At 40.3% G+C, this 21,161-nt stretch overlaps 1 protein-coding gene across 1 annotated transcript in view; it reads right to left on the bottom strand.

The window, feature by feature from the left end:
• The window catches only part of CYFIP1 (cytoplasmic FMR1 interacting protein 1), a 174,961-nt gene that overhangs the window by 8,846 nt on the left and 144,954 nt on the right, over nucleotides 1-21,161 (bottom strand). The window contains exon 25 of the mRNA XM_069072936.1: nucleotides 11,395-11,485. Within this exon, the coding sequence (XP_068929037.1) occupies nucleotides 11,395-11,485 (91 nt within the window). The remainder of the gene's footprint in view (nucleotides 1-11,394; nucleotides 11,486-21,161) is intronic.

Genomic DNA, 21,161 nt, shown 5'->3' with positions numbered 1-21,161 from the left:
TTTTTTTTTTTTTTTTTCCAGATTTTTCTTTTTGCTTTTTGGAGGGAGGAAGGTAGGGCAATTGGGGTGAAGTGACTTGTCCAAAGTCACGGCTGGTTTTTTGTGTTGTCCGAGGCCACACTTGAACTCAGGTCCTCCTGACTCCAGGGCCGGTACTCTATTCACCGTGCCACCTAGCCACCCCTTGTTTCCTGTTCTTTATTACCACAAAAAATACTGCTATGAAAATTTCAATGTATATGAGACATTTATTTTTGTCTTTGCCTTCTTTGAGGTATGTGCAATAATGGGATCTTGGGGTCAAAGGACAGGAACCATTTAATCACCTTTTTGGAATAATTCTCAACTATTTTCAGAGTAATTTGGATCAATTCTTGACTCTATGAACTGTGTATTAGGGAGTCAGTTTTGTTCTTGTGTTTCTAAAATTGAGTTACTGGGTTTGACTATTTCCAATTCTTGCTGATTAGTCTGATCCACTGACCAATTTTTCTGTTGATGTGCCCATCTTCTCTCAGCCTTTCCGACACTGACTTTTTTTTTTGTCCTCTTGTCATTTTTGCCAGTTTGCAGGATGCAAGGTGAAACCTGGGAAGTGTTTTAATTTGCATTTCCAATTTTTAGTGATTTGGAGCTGGCTTTCACATAGTTAATATTTTCAAACTTCTTTTGAACCTATTCATATCTTTTAACCATTTATCCCTGAAGGAGTGGCATATGATTATCTTTGTGTTCATTTCCTCCACATCGTGGATATCAGCCCTTAATCACAAATAGCAAGAAGCAAAACTTATTTTCCCTCAATTGAGAGTTTTCTCTTCTTATCCTGAATTTGTTGATATTGTTCATGCAAAAGGTTTTCTTCTTTATGCAATTAAAATTACCTTTTTATATCTTCTATGATCACCTGTACCTCTTCCTTGACTAATAATTCTCCCCCTAGGTAGAGTAAAAAAGGTAACTTCCATTTTTTGTGCTATAAAGTTTAAGATTCTGGTCTAAACTTTTCTCCCACAAGGGGAGGAGGGAAACTGCATTTCTAGTTTCCTTAGCAGTTCCTGTCAAATGTTCTTGGGTTTTAAATGAACACTGAGCTATTGAATTTATTTCTAATTCTAGTCTGTTCTGTTTATTCACTTTTTTATTTTTAATAGAACCGTATAGTTTTTGAAGATTATTGCTTTATAATGAGATGTGAAAATGTTATTCTCCTTATATTCCTACCTTTTTTTATTCTTTCTCTTGAGATTCTATGCTTTTTTTCTCTTGAAATGAATTTTATTATTTTGCCCGATCTTAGAAAGTAACCATTTTGTAAATTAAAGTGATCTAGGACTGAGTGTTGATAAACTAATTTACTCAGGAAAGCAAGCATCATCACATAGTAGATAGGCCACAAGACTTAAGATCTAGGTTCAGATCTGACCTTTTGGGCAAATCATTTAACCTCTGTATGACTCAGATTCTTTCATCTAACAGATGAGGGTGCTGGACTTGATAATATTTAAAGGCCCTCTCCAGCTCTAAATCTAAGATTCTTTGAACTTCTAATGTCACTAAGTATCTTCATTTTTTTTATTATATTGGAACAGCCTAATCATGAACTATGAATACCCCTCTAACTCTTTTTAAGCCTTTGTTTTGTAACTATTTACCATAAAATGTGTCTTACTGAGTTGACTTCCAAATTTTGTAGTTATCTTGAATGGGATTTCACTATCGTTTCCTTCAGAATTTTGTGGTTGCTATGTAGAAACTCTAATACTTGGGCACATTTATGTCCAATGGCCTTTTTTTCCCACTATGTTCTCATATTCCTTGACAAGAAATTCAGCATTTAACACTGGGTAATCCTCCTTCCCTCCCACTGCTTTGATATTTGTTCTCCTCTCGGTAACACTGTGTCGTCATGGCTTCCCTGCTACCTCTCTGACCTTAGTTAAGGCACGAATCTTTTTTGATCTAGAATAGCTGTGCTCATATCTTTTTTGTCTCAGGAACTCTTTGCACTTAAAAAAATTAATAAGAGGGCCAACTAGGTGGTGTAATGAATAGAGCACCGGCCCTGGAGTCAGGAGGACCTGAGTTCAAATCTGGCCTCAGACACTTAACACTTACTAGCTATGTGACCTGGGCAAGTCACTTAACCCCAACTGCCCTGCCTTCCCCTCTCCAAAATGCAAAAAAAAAAAAAACAAAAAATTAAGGATTCCCCCACACAGCTTTTATTTCTGTGAGCCAAACCTATTAATATTTTACCATATTCAAAAGCAAAATTAAGACGGCTTAGTATTATTATGAAAATACTTTGCAGAACCCCTGAAAGGGTCTTAGGGACTCGTAGGGGTTCCTGGAACCACTGATCTTGAGTACTGAAATATACTAAATGGTTTTCCTATCTTTAGCCCACCTTCTTCCAATTATTTTCATACCACTATCCATGTAGAACTCTGAACACATCATTCTATTTAAGTCACACCCTACCCTAAAACCTTAATGTGGTTCCCCATCCGTTGCCTTTTGAAACAAGTATAAAAGTTCTGATCATGATATTTAAACTTTCCTTAAGCTGTCTTCAACCTACATTTGCAGTCTTATTCCATATCATTCCCCTTCACGCATGTCAATGGGCTATCCTCCATTCTGTCCCTTCATCCTCCTCTCCCATGTCTATGCCTTTGATTATACTATCCCCCACTCCCAGCACAGACTCCCTTCTTCAGGCCCAACTCAGAAGTCACTTCTTCCATGTACCTTTTCCTTAATTCTTAAGTAAACCATCTCTTTAGTCAAATTTCTCATAGTCCTGTTGACCATATGTATTTACTGAATATTTCCTTTTATCATAGATGTTTTTACATGCTTCCCCTTACTCCTCATTTGAATATAGATCCTTGATATAAAATTCTGCATTGTAATTATTAATTCTGCAATCCTAGCATCATGTCTTACACCTAACAGTGCAAACTGTTTAATTAACTTCTGGGTATCCACAACATAATAGTCAGGTTCCATATATAAATATGACATGTAGCTCTGGCTTAAGATCATATTTCCTTATGACTAGCTATTTTACAGGTACTTTCCCTTAAATGACTTTTTAATACAGTTCCCTCTCTCCGTTAATAGTCATCTTTAAACTCGTGGTTTATCAGCTATTTTTATCCAATTCAAATCACCTCCAGGAGACTGGGATAGGGTTTTGGCCAGATTATTTCTCATGGTTAGGTTAAAACCAGAGTCCAGTAGGAAATGCCAGATAATTAATTTAGTATTTTTTTTTTTAACTGGGAGCTTGAATTTAATCTGTTTCCTGAAATGGCAGCAGAAGGATTAGGAACAGTGACTCTGACCACTCCCTCTAGTCAGTGGTCTGATCCTTTTTACCCCTAAGGTAGGAGGGTAGCTCCTCCTAGTTACTGAGCAATTCATAACTAGAAAATAAATCACTGAATCATAACAAAAAGAGCCAGCCTAAAAAATCCAAAGAGGAAGTGAGCACTAGAGATTTACCTTATTTCATATGGGACTGAGTGGGCAGGATACCCCAATTTTTCTGTATGAGAATCTTGGAATGGGTACAAATCATTTTCAACCAAAAATAGCAAAAGGAATAGGGAACAGATCATCTCATGGTGTTTTTTTGGTTTTTGCTCTTTTTTTTTTTGGAGGGGGGAGGGCAGGACAATTGGGGTTAAGTGAATTTCCCAAGGTCACATGGCTAGTGTTAAGTGTCTGAGGCTGGATTTGAACTCAGATCCTCCTGACTTGGACCGGGGCTCTACTCACTGCGCCACCTAGCCACCCCATCTTGCAGTTTTACTTCAGAGTAGCATATTATGTTTAAGTAAGTATATTTTCCAAAGACAAAGCAGCACTTGTATTTTATATGGTAGATCTAAAAAATATCATTGCCTTGTCTTACACCATTTTTCCTTGTAAAAACAGAAAAACATGGAAACCACACAGTGACTATATATCTGAGAAGGTATAAAGCACTTCGCATCTCTAGTCCTCCACCTTCCCTAATAACCAAAACTGTTTATTCTGATTCAGAATTCTGCTGCTTCTCAGGGTCCATATTCATTCAATCAGTAGGTATTAAATACTTACTCTATGTAAGACTCTGTGCTAAGCACTGGGGATACTAAGACAAAAACCAAGCAGTCTCTGACCCCAGGAAGTTTACATCTGAGTGAATTTGGTTTTAAAGAGCTGGTTTAACTGTTCAAATATTTGTGAAAAAAAATCAACACACACACGTATATATAAAAATTTGCTAGGACTTGATTTATTGTCCTTTCTCTTGGCAAATTTACTTTCCTAGAATCGGTAATCCTAACAGTCTTTATTAGTGGCATTACACATGAATCAACATCTTTGGATTGCAAGGGAAGACAGAATTTATCCAGTTCCCTCCCATTCTCCAACTTTTATATCTTTACCTTCAGGTATGATCAAGACTTGGAAGCTAAGGGAATGTCTATCCCACTGCCAGGGTCATTCCCTCCTATGCCTCTTCCCCCATCCAACTAAACATATTTATGCAGATTAAAAACTCCTTAAAGTGAATGCCAGGGCCCTTTAGCCTCTGTGCTGAGCACTGCTGATCACTGGCTGTGTAATTACAGTATTATACTTTTTAGGATGCGACAGTGTAAAGGCTTAGTGGATAGAGGGTCAGCACACACACACACACACACACACACACACACACACGCACTATCTGGTCCAACCTTTTGTTTTACTCCTCCTCATAAACTCTGTGGCACAGCCACACTCGCTTTCTTTCTGGGCCATTCCATCTCCTGTCTCTATCTTTTCTCCCATACCTAGAACAGACTCTCTTCTTACTTGTATGTAAGGTGGCTTGTGTTATTCTTTTTAACATACTAAGTGTTCCCAGGATCCGTGGCCATAACAACCTACTAGTTCCCAGGCTCGTGTCTTGTAAACAGTCTCACCATGATATGCGCATCTTAATTATTATATATTAATTAATTAATCTTAAGATAATGTAAACATTTGAGTTTAGATGTAAATGCCTACTGCATGTGCGCTATGTTGAATCATCCTGATATTGCTAAAGTTAATGTAAACTTGTGAGGCTGCTGCTGGCAAACTGCCTTCTTTGTCTGTGACCCTATAAATCAAGTGAGCACTGGTCAGTAAGTGGGGAACCTAAAGGGGGAATTCACAGACTTAGACAAACGTCAAGCTGGGCCTGCCTTGCCAGCCCCCATCAACACTTAGGGCGGAATGCTGTGCTTATCTCAGTTGGCCCCCATTGAGACATAGGGGATACTGTGGGAGTTGGGAACTCCCATTCCCACCCACCCCTGCAAGAAAAGTAATTAGGGGATGCTGCTCCCATCATTATATTATAAATCCAATAACCCCTTATCATATCTCCATGTCTGTCCTCTGGCTGCCCAGATCAAGAGTGAACCTGCAAGAGGCTGGAACCCCAAACTCCTGTGGCTCCTGCCTGACACACGGCCAAGCCACTGTCTCTTCTCCTATACCTCTGCCTCAACCAAATCCCTTTCTTCCTTTGAAGGCCTTCCTGAGTCCCCCCAAATGCTCTACCCTCCCTCCCAAATAACCTTGTGGTTAATATTTCCTTATAGTTATATTTATACATCTCATGCATTGTTTCATTCTTTGTATTTATATCCCCAGAACCTAGCATGATGCCCATCAAATAGTAGTCCCCTAATTAAATGCTTACTGATTTATCTATAATGTGATGTCAAATGAAAGCAAGCTAATGAGCTAAAAACTGTCATTGATGGTACTGGCTTCTGTAAGCTTTGGAAGCTCTCTGTGCAATACGTCTGCCTGAGAGGATGCCTAAATGGTGTGCATTTCCAGAGGAATACCACTTGCCTGGGACAAGAGTTCTTAACCTGGGGTCTGTGAATTCGTTTTTAAAAATATTTTTACAAGTGTATTTCAATATGATTGGTTTCATCTGTAATCCTACATATTTTACTTTGTGCCCTTATTGTGAGAAGGCATTCACAGCCTCCACCAAACTGTCAGAGGGTTCATGACAGCAAGTTCTAGGGCCAGTCTAATGGAGTGGTAGCGCTTTCTATAGGCTTTCTGAATGATCTGCTGGATATCAGTCTATAACCCTTACCTGCCCCTCTACCACTCATCTACCTTTCAATCCTGTGTCCTCAGGCAGCAGCATAACAGAGGAAAGAGTGTTGGGAAGGAAGAGGACCTAGGTTCAAATGATGCCTTTCTACTTGTTACTTCATGTGTGACCTTAGGAAAGTCACCTCTCACACTGGACTTTAGTTTCCTTACCTAAATAAGTAGATTAGAATGGATTAGAACTCCTCTGAGTTTTATTTTAAATCTAAAATCTTGGCATCAGAAAAATTAGTACCTGAGGACACAGAAAGGAGCACATGGGCACCAAAATGGCAAGGTGCCCCCACTCTCCTTCTATAGAGTATCAGCAACTACTGTCTCATGCAGAGCTTGGGAACCTTTTTTAGTAGGCCACTGATTTTACACACACACACACACACACACACACACACACAAAAGTTTCCTCTTTTTTGTACTTAACATAGTATTTATCAAGGGCACCAAGATAAAACATAACCACAGTAAAGGCAGTCAAAACTCTCCATCAGCCCGTGGCTCTGAAATGGTTCGTTCCTCAAATACCCGCTGTGTGCAAGGTACCAGGATGACCTCATGGGTGCATCGACATCATAGCTTGCTTTCTGCACTGGGTCCCTTGAGAGTTTTTATTTGTTCATTTGGAGGTCTCCTCCAAAGTCTCAAGGGACCCAATGCAAAATGATTAAGCAGCAGAAAAGCTTCAATTACCAAGTTCACTGAAAGAACAAACCTAAAAAACACTTCTCTTGAAAGCAGCTGCGCTTGTCAGACTAAGTGCCCCAGGCCGAAGAAGGGTTAGAAAGAAAACACTTTGTTAAGGGGAAGGCTCTAATTGTGATGTCAGCAAGAAGGGGGGAAGTACGGCGTTCAGGACAGCATTTCCTATTACTCGGGTGTGACAGTCCTCATTAAAAACAGGCTGATGAAAGGAAATGAGCCAAATAAAGCAGAGGGGATCCCCCAAATGTCAGCCTTCCATTCCTGCACCCCAGTGCCATCCCCAAAGAGCGTGTGCGGCAGATGCCACGTTTCAGCTCTGATGCAAAGCGGCTAAGGAAACTTGAGAATGGATAGAATTCTGGAGACCTGCATTCACGATGGGAGGGCTGTGGAAGGGCAAGGATTATGACCAAGAATTTCAAGTACTACGCAGCCTAACTATCTTTTGTACAAAGAACTCCAAGTTAGCGCTCCAACTCGCACTTAAGACCTTTCACAATCTTGTCTCCTCAGACTTTCCCAACTTTACCCCCACTCTCCTTCTTCAAGAACCCTAATCATACATACTCTGTGTCAAATTTTCTTGATGGTTTTCTCTCCTAGAAGGCCTTCATTAGTTCATCTCTCCTCTTTATCCAAATTCACAGCCCTCGTGGTCCAACTCAAGTCTTATCTCCTACCTGAGATCCTCCGTAACTAGTCAGTCAATAAACATTTATTAAGCGTCTACGATATACCAGGCACTGTGCCAAGCTACAGAGATTTCTGGCTTTTCTAAGCTTTTCTGGTATTTACTATCTTGGTCCACTTATTTATTTATTTATTGTTTTTTGGAGGGGGGGAAGGTAGGGCAATTGGGGTTAAGTGACTTGCCCAAGGTCACACGGCTAGTTTTGTATTAAGTGTATGAGGCCAAATCTGAACTCAAGTCCTCCTGACTCCAGGGCCAATGCTCTATTCACTGAGCCACCTAGCCGCCCCTTGGTCCACTTATTCACACTCACTTATTCTCATACCATTTTTTCTTTAGTTGACTTTTTATATGTGCGTCACATCTCCTAGTTTATGGAGAGGCCAGGACCATGTTGCAAACGTCATTTGTAACTCCCCTGGTGCTCTAAAACAGTGCTTACCACAGAGTAAGTGAAAGATGCTTGTCAAATGAATTGTGTCTTAACTGCATGCATCCTTTTATTTTTCTAGCTAAGATGGTAGGAGAAAGTTCATTGTACTGTGCTGCTACAGTGACAGCTTGGATTTCAATGAATGACTGAATCCCCCAACTCCTGATGACTCAGTTTAACCTGTCACATTATATAGCTCACCTCAGTGGCAGAATGGACATACGGGCCACCTCCAAACTAGGGAGGCCTGGGCCTCAAGTGCCACCTTTGACACACACACTGACTGTGTGACCTGGTCGTGGGCTCTGCACAGCTCTCTGAGACAAGAAGGTGCAGAGAGGTGCTGCCCTGCACTGGTGGAGGGACTGAACCAGGAGTGCCCTAGACCAGTGCAATCACAGCTCTAGTGCCTGCCTCTAATACAAACACTTCTCAGACTATGGACAGTAATCTTTCACCTTAAGTTCTTGTTAACATCATCCTCTCATCTTTGCTTCTGTCTCCATCTTTTCTAACTTTCCTTCCACCCAACCAGTAAAAATATTAACATTTTGGCTCTTTTACACAGCTAAGTGGCACCATGGATAAAATGGTATCAGGAAGACTATTTGAATCCTGCCTCAGATACTTACTCGGCACGAAGGGGAGGGAAGGGAAGGAGGGAGGAAGGAAGGAAGGAAGGTAGGGATAAAGGAAGGAAGGAAGGGAGGGAGGGAGGAAGGAAGGAAAGGAGGGAGGGAGAAATAGAAGGAAGGGAGGGAGGAAGAAAGGAAGGAAGGAATAGAAGGAAGGGAGGAAGGAAGGAAGGAGAACAATATTTATTGAGTGCCTAAGGACAAAATGAGGTAAAGTGCTTAGCATGCTGTGTCTCATTTTGTTCTCACAACAACCCTGGTAGGTAGGGACTTGAGATCCCCTGCTTTACAGCTGAGGAAACCGAGGCAAATAGAGGTGGAATGACTTACTAGAGTCATAAGTTCTCTTGGCTTCCATTTCCTCCTCTTTAAAATAAAGGCCATAAGAGCACCTACCTCCCAGGGTTACTGTGAGAATAAAATGAGAAAAAATAAAAGTGCTTTGCGAACCTTAAAGTTCTATATACATGCTATTATTATCATTTATAATAATTTGGGCTCTCTGATTTTGTCTTGTGAGCACAAACACTGAACACACACACGTCAGGGCTGTAGGAAGGCTTTGTGACAGAGAACTGGCTTTGAACAACAGCTCTATTAGAAATGTATGATGCGTGAGAACATTTTATAACCCATCACAGATTATGTCAACTATCAAACTCAGTGTAATAAGAATGTAAATTTTAAAGATCTTCCCTGCCCCTAGGCTAATGTGCACCTGAAGCCTGGGGTGGGAGGCTTGTTTTTCAGTAGATACTTCTTGATTGGCCAGTGAGTCAATAAGGTTGTTACATTCTCTGAGCCAGGAGAAGGCTATATAAGCCCTGATGTGTAGCGTTGTTTTTGGGACTCACTTTGAGAAGTGTTCTGTGATTTGATCTGAATTCTGGGAAGCCATTTGTTGTTGAGAGTCCCCCGGCTTTGAAAAACCCAGAATGTGGAAACCCAGATGTTGACTGGGTATGGATGTAATGGTTGGACAGTTTGGAAATCTGTCTACTTGATGTTTCTGTCTTGATAATTATGCCTGTATACTTTGAGGTTCAGGGTGCTGACCTTTTCTCCTGAACAAGGTAAACGATATATGTCTGACTGATTAAAGTAAGCTTGTTAACCCATTTTGAGTTGCTTTCCTTTAACAAAGCAGATCCAAGAACCTGTGTGAGCGGCAAACCCTGAGGACGCCGGGGTGCTTGCCGCTACACTCAGTTACTTTACCAAACAAGGAAAATATTTTCATTTTATATCTTTCAAGGGAAAGGCAATTTTTTTTAAAGAAAGAAACTTGTTTTCTTTTTTAAAGATAAAGACTCCTGCAAGGTTCAATTTTCACCAAAAGATGAGACTACGCTATTGAAATCATTAAAACTATCTATCTGAATAGCCCCAAAATAACTATGCTGCAAGCCCCTTTAAGACTGTTACCATGGGAACAGAATCTTTGGTCAAAGCTTCTAAAGACCTAATATGCCCATCTGTAGCTTATGTTCCCTTAAGTAGGGATGAACTCTCATTAGAAGAAAAATCTGTAAAAACAGCCTGGAAGGTCAGAGTCTGATTTAATCAATTGAACCCAATCAAACCTTCCTAATGAAGCGCCTGATTGGGGGAATAAAAGTCAGGGACTGCTAAATTACTTCAAGGTAAAAGAAACCAGAACTAAGCAGAGATTCAGGGGACTTCTGGCACTGGAGCCAGAGGCCAAGACATTTCATTCTGGGATAGGGCTCATGAAGTTCTTCCTCAGCCAAGAGGGGAGTGGAAAGAGCTTGTAGATTTAAATATGGGTCTCTGCCTCCTCCTCAAAGAGGGTGACGAGGCGGCTGTGATTTGTTATCACACTGATACACATAGGAATGGAACGGCTTTTCATGTCTGTCCTTCCTGGGGGTTGCCTCTCAAATGCACCTGCAAAAGCCTGAGTTTCTAAATGGATTGGATCCAAATGCAAAGATCAGAAAAGTGAGATCTATTTGCATGTGGCTAGAGACTGCTTTTTGTGGCATCATACTCTTTTCCCCAAATCTGAACATTACTAACAAACAGTGGATTCCTTGAGAATGGAGAATCCTAGCTTCATTTTAGCATTAATGTTCTTCAAACACAAGCCAGGCTACTTAATACCAGCCCACACTTCCTCCTTCCTCCATCAGGATTTAATAGAATTCTGGTACTCATTTCAAAGCCATCAGTTTGATGCATCATTAAAAAAAAAAAAAAAAGGTCTTTCCACTTATTTTGTCATCTTCATTGGACATTATTTCCCTCTCCCCCACTCTGATCCAGTCAGACTGGTCTTCTCTCCATTTCTTGTGAAAGCACTCCACCTCCTCTCCCAGTCTTTTCACTGGCCACACCACATGCCTAGAAAAGGCACCTTCTTTACAGATCCCCTCTCTTCCTTCAAGAACCAATTCAAGTACACAGTCTTCTGAATGAAGCCTTTCCTGATCCCAAATGTTCTCCCTCCCAAGCTACTTCGAACTATTTTGTGTATATTCATATTTCTTTGTTTTATGTTTAAGTACTATGTACAGTATGGTACATGTACTGAGCCCCTCCATTAGAATGGAAGCCCTCTGAAAGTAGGGACTGTTTCATTCTTTGTACTTACAGCCCCAGTGCCTAAAGGCATAGTAGATACTTAATAAAAACTCTGTTGCTTAACTGATGATGTAGTCCAGTTAATTGTCAATAGCTTATTTACATTGCATTTTAGTAACAAAAGGGAACAGGGACACAGACACACACACTGACTCTCTCTCACTCACCAGGAGAGCCATACTCATGTCTGGGCAATCGACAGATCTTTGGCATCACTTCCATCAATGTCTTCACATACTGCAGAATGGTACCTTGCAGCTACAGGGAACACAAACATTGGTAAACTTGTGTTACTAAGAATACTTTGGTAATTCATAAGGTCTGATTTCACCAATGGGGGAGCTCCAGACACTAACAGATCACACCCCCAAACATTACCGGACAGTTTCTATGAGCTGCTGTGGCCCTGAATATTCACCACCAGTCAGATTTCCCAACTTACCTTCCACTGAACCCTTCCCAGTAAATGAAGAAAAACAGGTAAGCGGAACTGAGAAACAAAAGATTTGTCTGGTTGTATGCAACGTTCTACATCCATGTGCTGAGAGAAGGGAAGCGTGTTTTCTTATCTCTTCTCTAGGACCAAGACTGATCAATGCAGTTGAGCATTGGCTGAGCTTGGCTGCCACTGATGCTGTTACTTAAGTCACTGCATTTGTATCACTCTCCTGCTTTTCCTTACTTTGCACTGTATCAGTTCATACAGTCCTTTCATTTTCTGGAATTCTTCAGAGTGGTCATTTCTGAGGGTACAAGTGCATTCCATTCCATTTATGCCTCGTGGAGAATTTCTACCCCCTGTTATGATAGGACTACCAAAGATTCCTGATGCAGGAATGGCAGCTCAGCTTAGTCTGGTCTCCCCTTTTCTATGAAAGGCTTCTACCTATTGAAATGGTTCATTATAAACCATTATCATACTTTGTTATGAAACTACAGGGTCTGCACCCCATTCTCCCACAGTGTGTAGGCACTAAAGATAAAAACAATGGGCTGTCAAGTTCAGACAGAAACAGCACCAGGAAACTGTGCATGAGGTTCTCCCGCGGACACCATGCTGATTGAGAAAACCATAGATTAACATCATTTGTGTTCTACTGTATTTGTTTTGTTAACCGTTTCCCAATCACATTTTAATCTGGTTCCAGCAGCACTCTGGAGGGTTGGGTCCCTTGTGTTGGCTATTTCTGTTCTACACAGCACATCTTCAGACCTGATGACAAGGACTTCAATAACAAGGTTTCATAACTGTAGAAAAAATCCTGGCTCTGGACTCAGAGGATCTAGATTCAAATTCTACCTTGGATGCTTACTACCAAGTGTGATTTGTTGGACAAGATGCCACAGAGCATTGGACTTGGGAGTCAGGAAGCTCTGAGTTCAAACCCTACCTCAGAATCCCACTAGCTGGGTGATCTGGGCAAGTCACTTAACTTCTTTAAGACTGAGTTTCCCTAATTAAATGAGGAGGCTAGACTCGGCAGTCACTTCTAGCGCTGCAGCCACGATTGTACTATGATTCTTTTTCTTATAAAACTCCTTCCACAAAGCCAGTGTTAAATGCTGTCAAAGATCTCATGTATTTGTAGAGAGTTAGGAGGCCTAAGGTTTATGGCTGGCTTGCTAACTGACCCAATATAAATTAACTGCTCCTCTGTGCTTCAATTTCTATGCTATTATTAAGATTGAAATAATATCAGTAAGCCTTTCATCAGTGAGTCTGGCACTGCCTGAGGAAGGGTACTTTTACACTTAACATCTTGTTATAAAGCACTTTACAAACATTAACTCGATCCTCATAAATCCTTTCAACTTCAACTGCTACTCTTAGGTCTCCAGTTAATCATATTGTTGTTTGATAAAAGTCCTGAGTCCCAATGATTTATTTTAAATTAGTTTTGACTCACCATGTCTGAGGGTTGGTCCAACTGTCAAAGGCCTATCTATAGTCAGGATGGTAGCCTTAAAAGGCAGTGGCACCCATGACTCAGAGAACCAGAGATAGACAAAAGTAGAAGCTTTTGCTCAGAATAAACCTGAGAACTGGTACTGCTACAATGCTTTTTAAAGTTTTCCACACCCAAGACCAGCAGTGGGGAACATACGGCCTTCCAGGTCCCTGGGTGTGGGCGTTTAACTGAATCCAAGATTCACAGAACAACAAAATCCCTTTCATCAAGGACCGTGACTCCAGCAATACTCTTGGTATCGCAGTACAAAGACAAACAACTTTGAAAGATGTGATTACTCTGCTTAACACAAATCACCAGCCATGATTCTAAAAGGCTGATGTGGAAAGAAGGCTACCCATCTTCTGACAGAGAAGGGACTCAGGGTAGAGAATAAATTTTTTGCAAGAGGGTGGGGAATGTGGCCAAAGTGAGAATTTGTTTTGCCTGACTATGTATATTTGTCACAAGGATTTTCTTTTTCTTTTCCCCCGCTCAATGGACCAGGGGTGGAGATAAATTTTTGTTAATTAAAAAAAATTTTTTTAAAGATATTACTGAAGAAATATTTTAAAAGCAAGGCCAGAAAGAGGAAACTGCCAAGTATGCTTTCCTTACAAGACTCCAAGGGCACCACTGCTGCTGCCAAATTATTGCTAAGAACTCTGACTCCCACATGTTCAGTCCCTGGCAAGGCTCCTGGACACTGCAAATCTCCCAGTCTTCAAAATGATATAATTACTAGAATTTATTCCTAAATATCTTGCAAAAATCCATCATTGTGGTATAGCAGAAAAGGCACTGGGTTTGTAGTTTCAGAACCTGGGTTCAAAATCCAACTCTGTAGCTTTGAGGAAGTCACTCCATCTGCAGAATGAAGGGACTGGGCTAGGTGGCCTGAAGCCCCCCCAGCTCTAGATTAACAATCCCACAGTGATGGTATATCACTGGCCATCACAAAAGACAACATGCACATGGCGGACATAAGGAGGCTATAATGGCATTTTATCAATGATGACCTGCATTTGAAGAAATTAGGTGAAAGATATCACCAAAGGCATGAGCGACTGAAAAAGGAGATGGCCAGTCATGAAGAAAGAATGAGAGATACAAGATGGATTTAGGCTGAAGGATATCTTGGTACATGTTGTTGAGGTTCTAACTAACCCGCGTGCCTGTGGGACTTCTATGGAAGGAAGGCGAGGACAAGAATTTCAAAGCAAGAAAAAGAATGGAAGAGCTGCAATCTGCACTGGTGAAGGAATTCCATAACCCTCCATATCAGTACGACTAAGTATCCATTGTGTTCAGGGGCTGTAGAAAGATGAGTATACTAAAGCATTACTGGTAGACCTGTGAATTAGCACAACTGTTTTGGAAAACAATTTGGAATTATACAAATAAAGTGGATCAAAATGCCGATGCCCGGGGCAGGTAGGTGACACAGTGAATAGAGCACCGGCCCTGGAGTCGGGAGGACCTGAGTTCAAACCCAGCCTCAGACACAACACAAAAACTAGCTGTGTGACCTTGGGCAAGTCACTTAACACAAACTGCCCTACCTTCCCCCCTCCAAAACAAAACAAAACAAAATGCTGATACCTAGAGATTCTAGATATAAGCCCCAAGGAAGTCACTGACCAAAAAAAAAAGAAAAAGCTTTGGGGAGCCCTTTCATATATATTATAACTGCACTTTTCTGTGTTAGCAAAGGATGACAAACAAGGAAAATGCATACTGATTGGGGAAAGGCTAAATAAATGGTACTATATGCAATGTAATGTAATGGAGTATTAATGTTATAAGATGAACATGATGAATAGAGCTTAGTATGGTAAGACTTATATGAATTGACTCAAAGTGAAACAAAGAAAACAAGATATAAAAGGTTTATAAGAGTGTAAACAGAAAGAACACAAACCACAAAACAAATGAAACCGAACGTTGTGATGTTATAATGACAAGCTTAGACTTGAAGAAATGATGTGAAAAGACATTCCCTTCACTCTTGGGCAGAAGGGGATGTTCATGGTATGGAACACTGCACAGAACAGCAGAGTTCTTTTTTAATGTAATTTTGACGAGTGTTTTTTTTTCCCCCTTTTTTATTTAAAAAAATTATTCTTTGTTAGAAGGGACAGTACTTTGGGAGGGTAAGTGGGGAAGGACAGAGAGAAATGTGAGTTATGTAAAAAGCACAAAATGTCAATAAAAATCTATTTTAACAAGAATCAAGTCAAGGGCTTTAAAAACGAACAGGGTGAGAAAGTTCTAACAGTCACAGGTTCAGAAAATAAGTTTAAAATGATAATAATGGGCATGAACTGATCAATAATGTACACTATACTGATGAAAAGCATCATTCTTGCCTCGTGCCAGGTGTGTTCTTTATCAGAAAAAGAGAGCACCTACTGAGCCTTTGGCCCAGTGAGTACTCCAGAGTAAGTGTCTGCAGAAGCCCTTATTTACACGGCCTTTCCTTCTCTCCACGTAGTCAGCTACCACCTTCACAACAAGACCACAAGGTCCAGATTCAACAAGAGAGCCAAGGAAAATAGTAGGTCACCAGAATATCTGTCTCTGTCAACGTTTTTTATTTTGAAAGGCCTTAAAAATGTCAAACGTGATATTGGTCTCCCACTTTTTTCTGCTCCCAAAGTTCTGACTCCCATCCAGTCTGAGTTCTTTTTTACCCCTCTACTTCTTCTATTTTGGGGTGCTGGAAAAAAACAAAAAAACTTTTGGAGCCAGAAGATCTGAGAACCAATTAATCAATCACCTAATCACACCATTATATGCTACAGAGAAGAAGAAACAAGCCCTTCATCCAAGGAGTTGACATTCTGCTCTGCCTTTGTAAATAAGCTATTCAGCACCTGGGTTACCTCAAAATGGCATGTGGAGGAAAGCATTTTTGGGGGTAAACTTTAAAGCATTACAAAAGCTCCTTTTCTGTCTTGCCGTTGAAATTCTGGGAGAAGCCAATCTGCTTTATAGAGATAAGGGAAGGCCACGTATACATAGAGGGACTTTCCATCAAGAGTCATTAATAGCTCCCTCACAGCAGAGTACACAGGAAATACATGTGCTCACATAGGTCAGAGACTCAAGATTCAAGAATGAATGTACCCAGTTCAAAAAACAGCAGAAGCTGAGGCAATGATAATGTCCTAGAAAAGCATCATGGGAGCTCCATGTGTTTACCCATGTGGTGAAGGGAGTTTACAGACAATGTTTCTGGACCGCAGCCTCCTTTGTGGAGCCGGGAGATATTGTTGACCCAAATGGAGCGATCTTGGAAATCTAGACTTCTCACATAAGAAACAGAACTCCAGCCCTGGAGACTGTGCTGAAAATGGCTCTAGGTTTAAGACTAGAGAGAGGGGTGGAGTATTTAAGTAGCAAGCCTCTTGGAACAAGATGATCACTACATGGTATCCCCAAAGCTGGAGATGATGTAAGGAATTACAGAAGATCTGTACTTTGCTTTCTGCTCTTACTATGGACTATTCATAGACTTATATGTCTCCTATTTAGTCAACATTTCTGCTTAGAGAGCACTAAAGATGGGCAGAATTAAAGTTGGTCCATGGCCTTGAACAATCTCTCTCCCATAAGCCATTTTGGAGTTATAAATAGCATTTCCGAGACAGAAGACAAAACTGTATAATCAAGACTGAGCAAAGCTTCACAACTGAGTAACAGTTCAATTAACATCTTGCTTCATCAAAGAGAACATCCCCTCAACTTTTAGCAAGCCCTTGGAGAATCATTTTCTTAAAACCATTAAATCACTGTGTGACCCTGTCATTTAAGCACTATCTGCCTCAGTTTCCTTATTTGTAAAATACAGATAATAACAGGATTGTTGTGAGGATCAAATGAGATAATATTTGTAAAATAAAGATAAATATTTATTTGTAAATCAAATAAAATAAATAAAATACTTGATACAGTGCCTGGAACATAGTAGGTACTTACTAAATGCTGCTTCTCTTTCCTTTCCTTCTCTCTCATTCTCCTTTCCAACTTCCTTATCAATGGAAGTAATCAAAGACTTCTCTTAGCCTGATCATTAACCTAATCCTTTTAGGAAGGAGTTTTTCCTGGAATGGTCAGGGGAGAGAGAGGGATTTGGGGGTACAATTAAAAACTGATAAGGCCTTTCTCCACCTCCCCTCCCCTTTTATTCTAGGGTAATTTATTACCTGGGCCTTCCCTAGGTACAGTATATATGTTTATCTTTCTTGTATTTCCACCCTCTGCAGTGTTTTCAAAGCAAACAATCTGCTCAGGTCTGGTTTTCTTTGTAAGAATGGTTCAAATGACTCTTTTTATTGAACATCCATCTTTTTTTCATTAATGGTCAGGTTTGGGTTTGCAAGGTGTGTTTTTCACCTTGGGTTTGCTGGGATGTCACCTTGGGCTCCTCTGATTTTCAGTGCATATTTTTCAATCTCCTGTGGTTTCTAGTGGATGGAGAATAGTCTTGAATTATTCAAATTGCTTTTCCTTTATATTTGAAGGTTTTTCTTCTGATCACTTGCAGAACTGTTTGTTTGCCACTGAAACTATAAATTTATCCACTACGTGTTTTGCAGTTTGTAGCACCATACTTTCTTTCTTTTTTTTTTTTTTTTTACCAGAGGCCATCTATGGATTATTTTGATTGCCACTTTGTTTTCTGTGTTCAGAAGTTTTGGGCAGTTTATTTGATTATTTCTTGCATTATGGTATTTGGGTTTTTTGACTTGTGTTCTTTGGGGGGAACTTTAAGTTGGCTCAATACTGCCTGTCTTTGAGGTTGATATGTTTAGTTTTTATAGAGATCATGTTTTCCTGTCACATGACTGCTTTTGGCCTCTTCTCTTCCAGATTATCCTTCACTTCTGCCAGGAACGCTCTCCCTCCTCATCCTCACGTATTGGTTTCCCTGGTTTCCTTTAGATCGTAACTAAAATCTCATTTCTACAGAAAACTTTTGCATTCCCAATCTGCTGTTCTCTTTTTGTTTCTTTGATGAGATTTGCCAAAGCGATACTATTTCCACTCTCCCAATTATTTCCGGTGTGTAGTCCATAAAGTCTACTTTCATAATTCTTTATTTCTCTCTTGAACCACTGAGAAACATTTTGTTGGGATTTTGTTCTCTCCAGAGAATCCACAGGGTCCTGGGCTTCAACAGGTGTTGATTCACTTTCCTTTGCTTTGCAATATTTATTCATCAATGTCTGGCCGTATTCAGATGACCTGGAGGCCATTTCCCCTTCTGTTATTAGCATCAATCATGCAGTACTTATTATGTGCCAGGCACTCTGCTAAACACTAATGGAGGAAACAACATGCAAAGAAAAGCAAGCTATGTACGGAATAAATAGGAAATACTTAATGAGAGGAAGGTACTGAAATTAGGAGAGGTTGGGGAAGCCTTCCTATAGAAGGTGTCATTCTAGTTGGGACTTAAATGAAGCCAGGGAGTGTCAGTAGTCAGAGTGGAAAGCTTATGTCCAAAGTTTTTAATGAAGTATTCTTCCTCATGAGAGTTCTGATAATTTCAGTCTTTTTGTCTTATGTTTCTCTTATTGTTCACTTTCTGACTCTTTCCCCTTTGGGAGAGGTTTCTCTGTGGACTGATCAAAACTATCTCAGCCTCCTCCTATTCTAGGGAATCCCTAGTTCACCAGCCTCAGTCTCTGCCCCAACTACTTCGAAAAGGAAAGAACTGGCCCCATGAGGATTTGTTTTAGGCCCAGTGGCCTAAAGCACATTCTGGCATCTTGTCCTAGTTCTCTGAAGGCTGATTACTGCTGTATTTCCACTTTTCAGTCCCAGAGAACACAAGCTTTTACCATTTTGTGTGTCTGTGCCTCAGGATGTAGTGCCATAGGGTAGTACTGAGCTGAATTCAAATGCAAGCCACTGGATGGCCTGGGGGTGGCAGAGAAAGTGGAAAGTGGACCTCGTTAGTGTCACATACTGTGAAGACAACTGAAACTGCTTTATCTCTTACACACAATTCTAATTCTGGAGAGGTCTGAGAGGTGAAAAGCACAAGAGAAATCGTCTAGCCTTCCACTTGGTTGGTCAGTTGACCTAGAAGTCTCCCTGATTAGGCTTTTGATAAGAATAATGTAGGGGCGGCCAGGTAGCACAGCAAGTAAGAGCACCGGCTCCAGTGTTGAGAAGACCTGGAGATCGAATCCCGGGCTCAGACACTTAGCACCCACCCAGAAACACCTGGCTGTGTAACCTTGAGCAAGTTACTTAACCCCAATTGCTTAGGGGTGGCCAGGTGGCTCAGCGAGTGGGAGCACCGGCTCTAGTGTCGGGATGACCTGGATCAGGTCCGGGCTCAGATACTCAGCACCACACCCGGGAATAACTGGCTGTGTAACCTTAAGCAAGTTACTTAACCCCGATTGCTTTAAAAAAAAAAAAAAAGAATAATGTAGAATGTTTTCAGTGTGGGACTTTTTTATTTTAAGTAGAACTTAAAGGATGATAAGGTTTCTCTTTCCAGTACAAAGGCTTAAATCTAGAATAACTTTTAAATACTTTCTTAATATTTTTTTGAAAGAGGAAGATGCACTTCTACAAAATCAAAGAAAACGCCACAAGAGGCCATTCCAGAAAGCTGCCCAAAAAGGAAAGTAAGGATAAAGTTAACAGCACACATAAAAATGTCAATTTATCCAAAACAACCTTATTTCACTTTTCATATAGGCTTATTCTATACTATCTTGCTAAAAAGAAACCTCTCAGCTTCCAGTAGGGAAAGAAAGAAGTCTATTCTTTTTTTCTCAATAACTGAAATACTTCCTCCAAATTCATGTTTTAAAAAACAAAAGATTTGGAAGCTCTGGATCTTGGCTAACCTGTGAAGAGTTGGATGAACTGATTCAGAATAAAGTGAACAGAACCAAGGGATATTACAACAACATTATCCAAACAAATTCTGAAGGACTTAAGATCTCTGATAAACCATAATGATCACCATGATTCTGGAAGACCAGTGATGAATGGTGCTACCCATCTCCTAGTGTAGAAGTGATGGAATAAGATGTAGAATGAGACATACTTCTTTGGATATGGCCAATATGTGAATTTATCTTTCATATTTATTGTAAAAATTTTGTTTTTCTATTCTTTTTTACCAAGGGAAATAGAAAAAATATTAGTTAATTTAAAAAAAAACAATTTTTAAAAGGAAACATAGGAGAGTTGGAAGAACTGGATGAAGTTTAAGAGTTTAATGTCTTCTCAACACTGGAGCCGGTGCTCTTACTCGCTGTGCTACTGATCACTTAAGCTTAAGGAACAGTAAGGGGACTGGGTCATGAGCCAGAGACCCAAAGCTAGGACTTTATAGTCCCTTACTACTGTGAAATATCCAGACCATGCAGCTCCAGTGTGAATGGGGGTTTCTTCCCTGGCAAGTTCAGGGTTGTTTTCCTTCTGGAGGGGAGAAGAGGAAGAAGAGGGTTGTCTTAATACTTCGGGTTGTACTTTTAGGCTTGTAGACCTGTAAAGGTCCCTGGGGTAGAAAGGGTTCAAAAGAATGTAAAAGATTAACACTAATGCAGCTCCAAGTCTGTTTTTATTCTGGATAATTCCCAACCCTTAGGGTAACACTATAAGGTTTGAAACTTGTATAGATCGTGGCAATATAAACTACAGGGAAAGGAGAGTAAATTTCTTATTTGGGCTCCTGTGAACCTTCTGCATTCTTTCTCTGGCACAAAATAAAAGCTGTCCTATATCTGGCATGCACTAATTTATCCTCTGTACTTCCATGACAGCTTTTATACACACCTTTTATACACACTGACATTTTTAAAATTATGACGTTCCTAAGGAAATCTGTGTAAAGACAAAATGAACAAAAGTGCTAAGATTAAGAAGACTCCCAAGAATCCCAAATCTGTGTAATCCCAAATTTAAGACCCTCAGCCATGGGTTATACTTGTAAATTGGAATTTATATAT

This window comes from Petaurus breviceps, unplaced genomic scaffold (genome assembly GCF_028583685.1).
Source record: "Petaurus breviceps papuanus isolate PSGF00001 unplaced genomic scaffold, PetGlider_PUasm1.0 90849, whole genome shotgun sequence".
NCBI classification, from domain to species: domain Eukaryota; kingdom Metazoa; phylum Chordata; class Mammalia; order Diprotodontia; family Petauridae; genus Petaurus; species Petaurus breviceps.
Note: the sequence above shows the minus strand (reverse complement) of the source record. Positions and strands in the feature narration are given on the sequence as shown.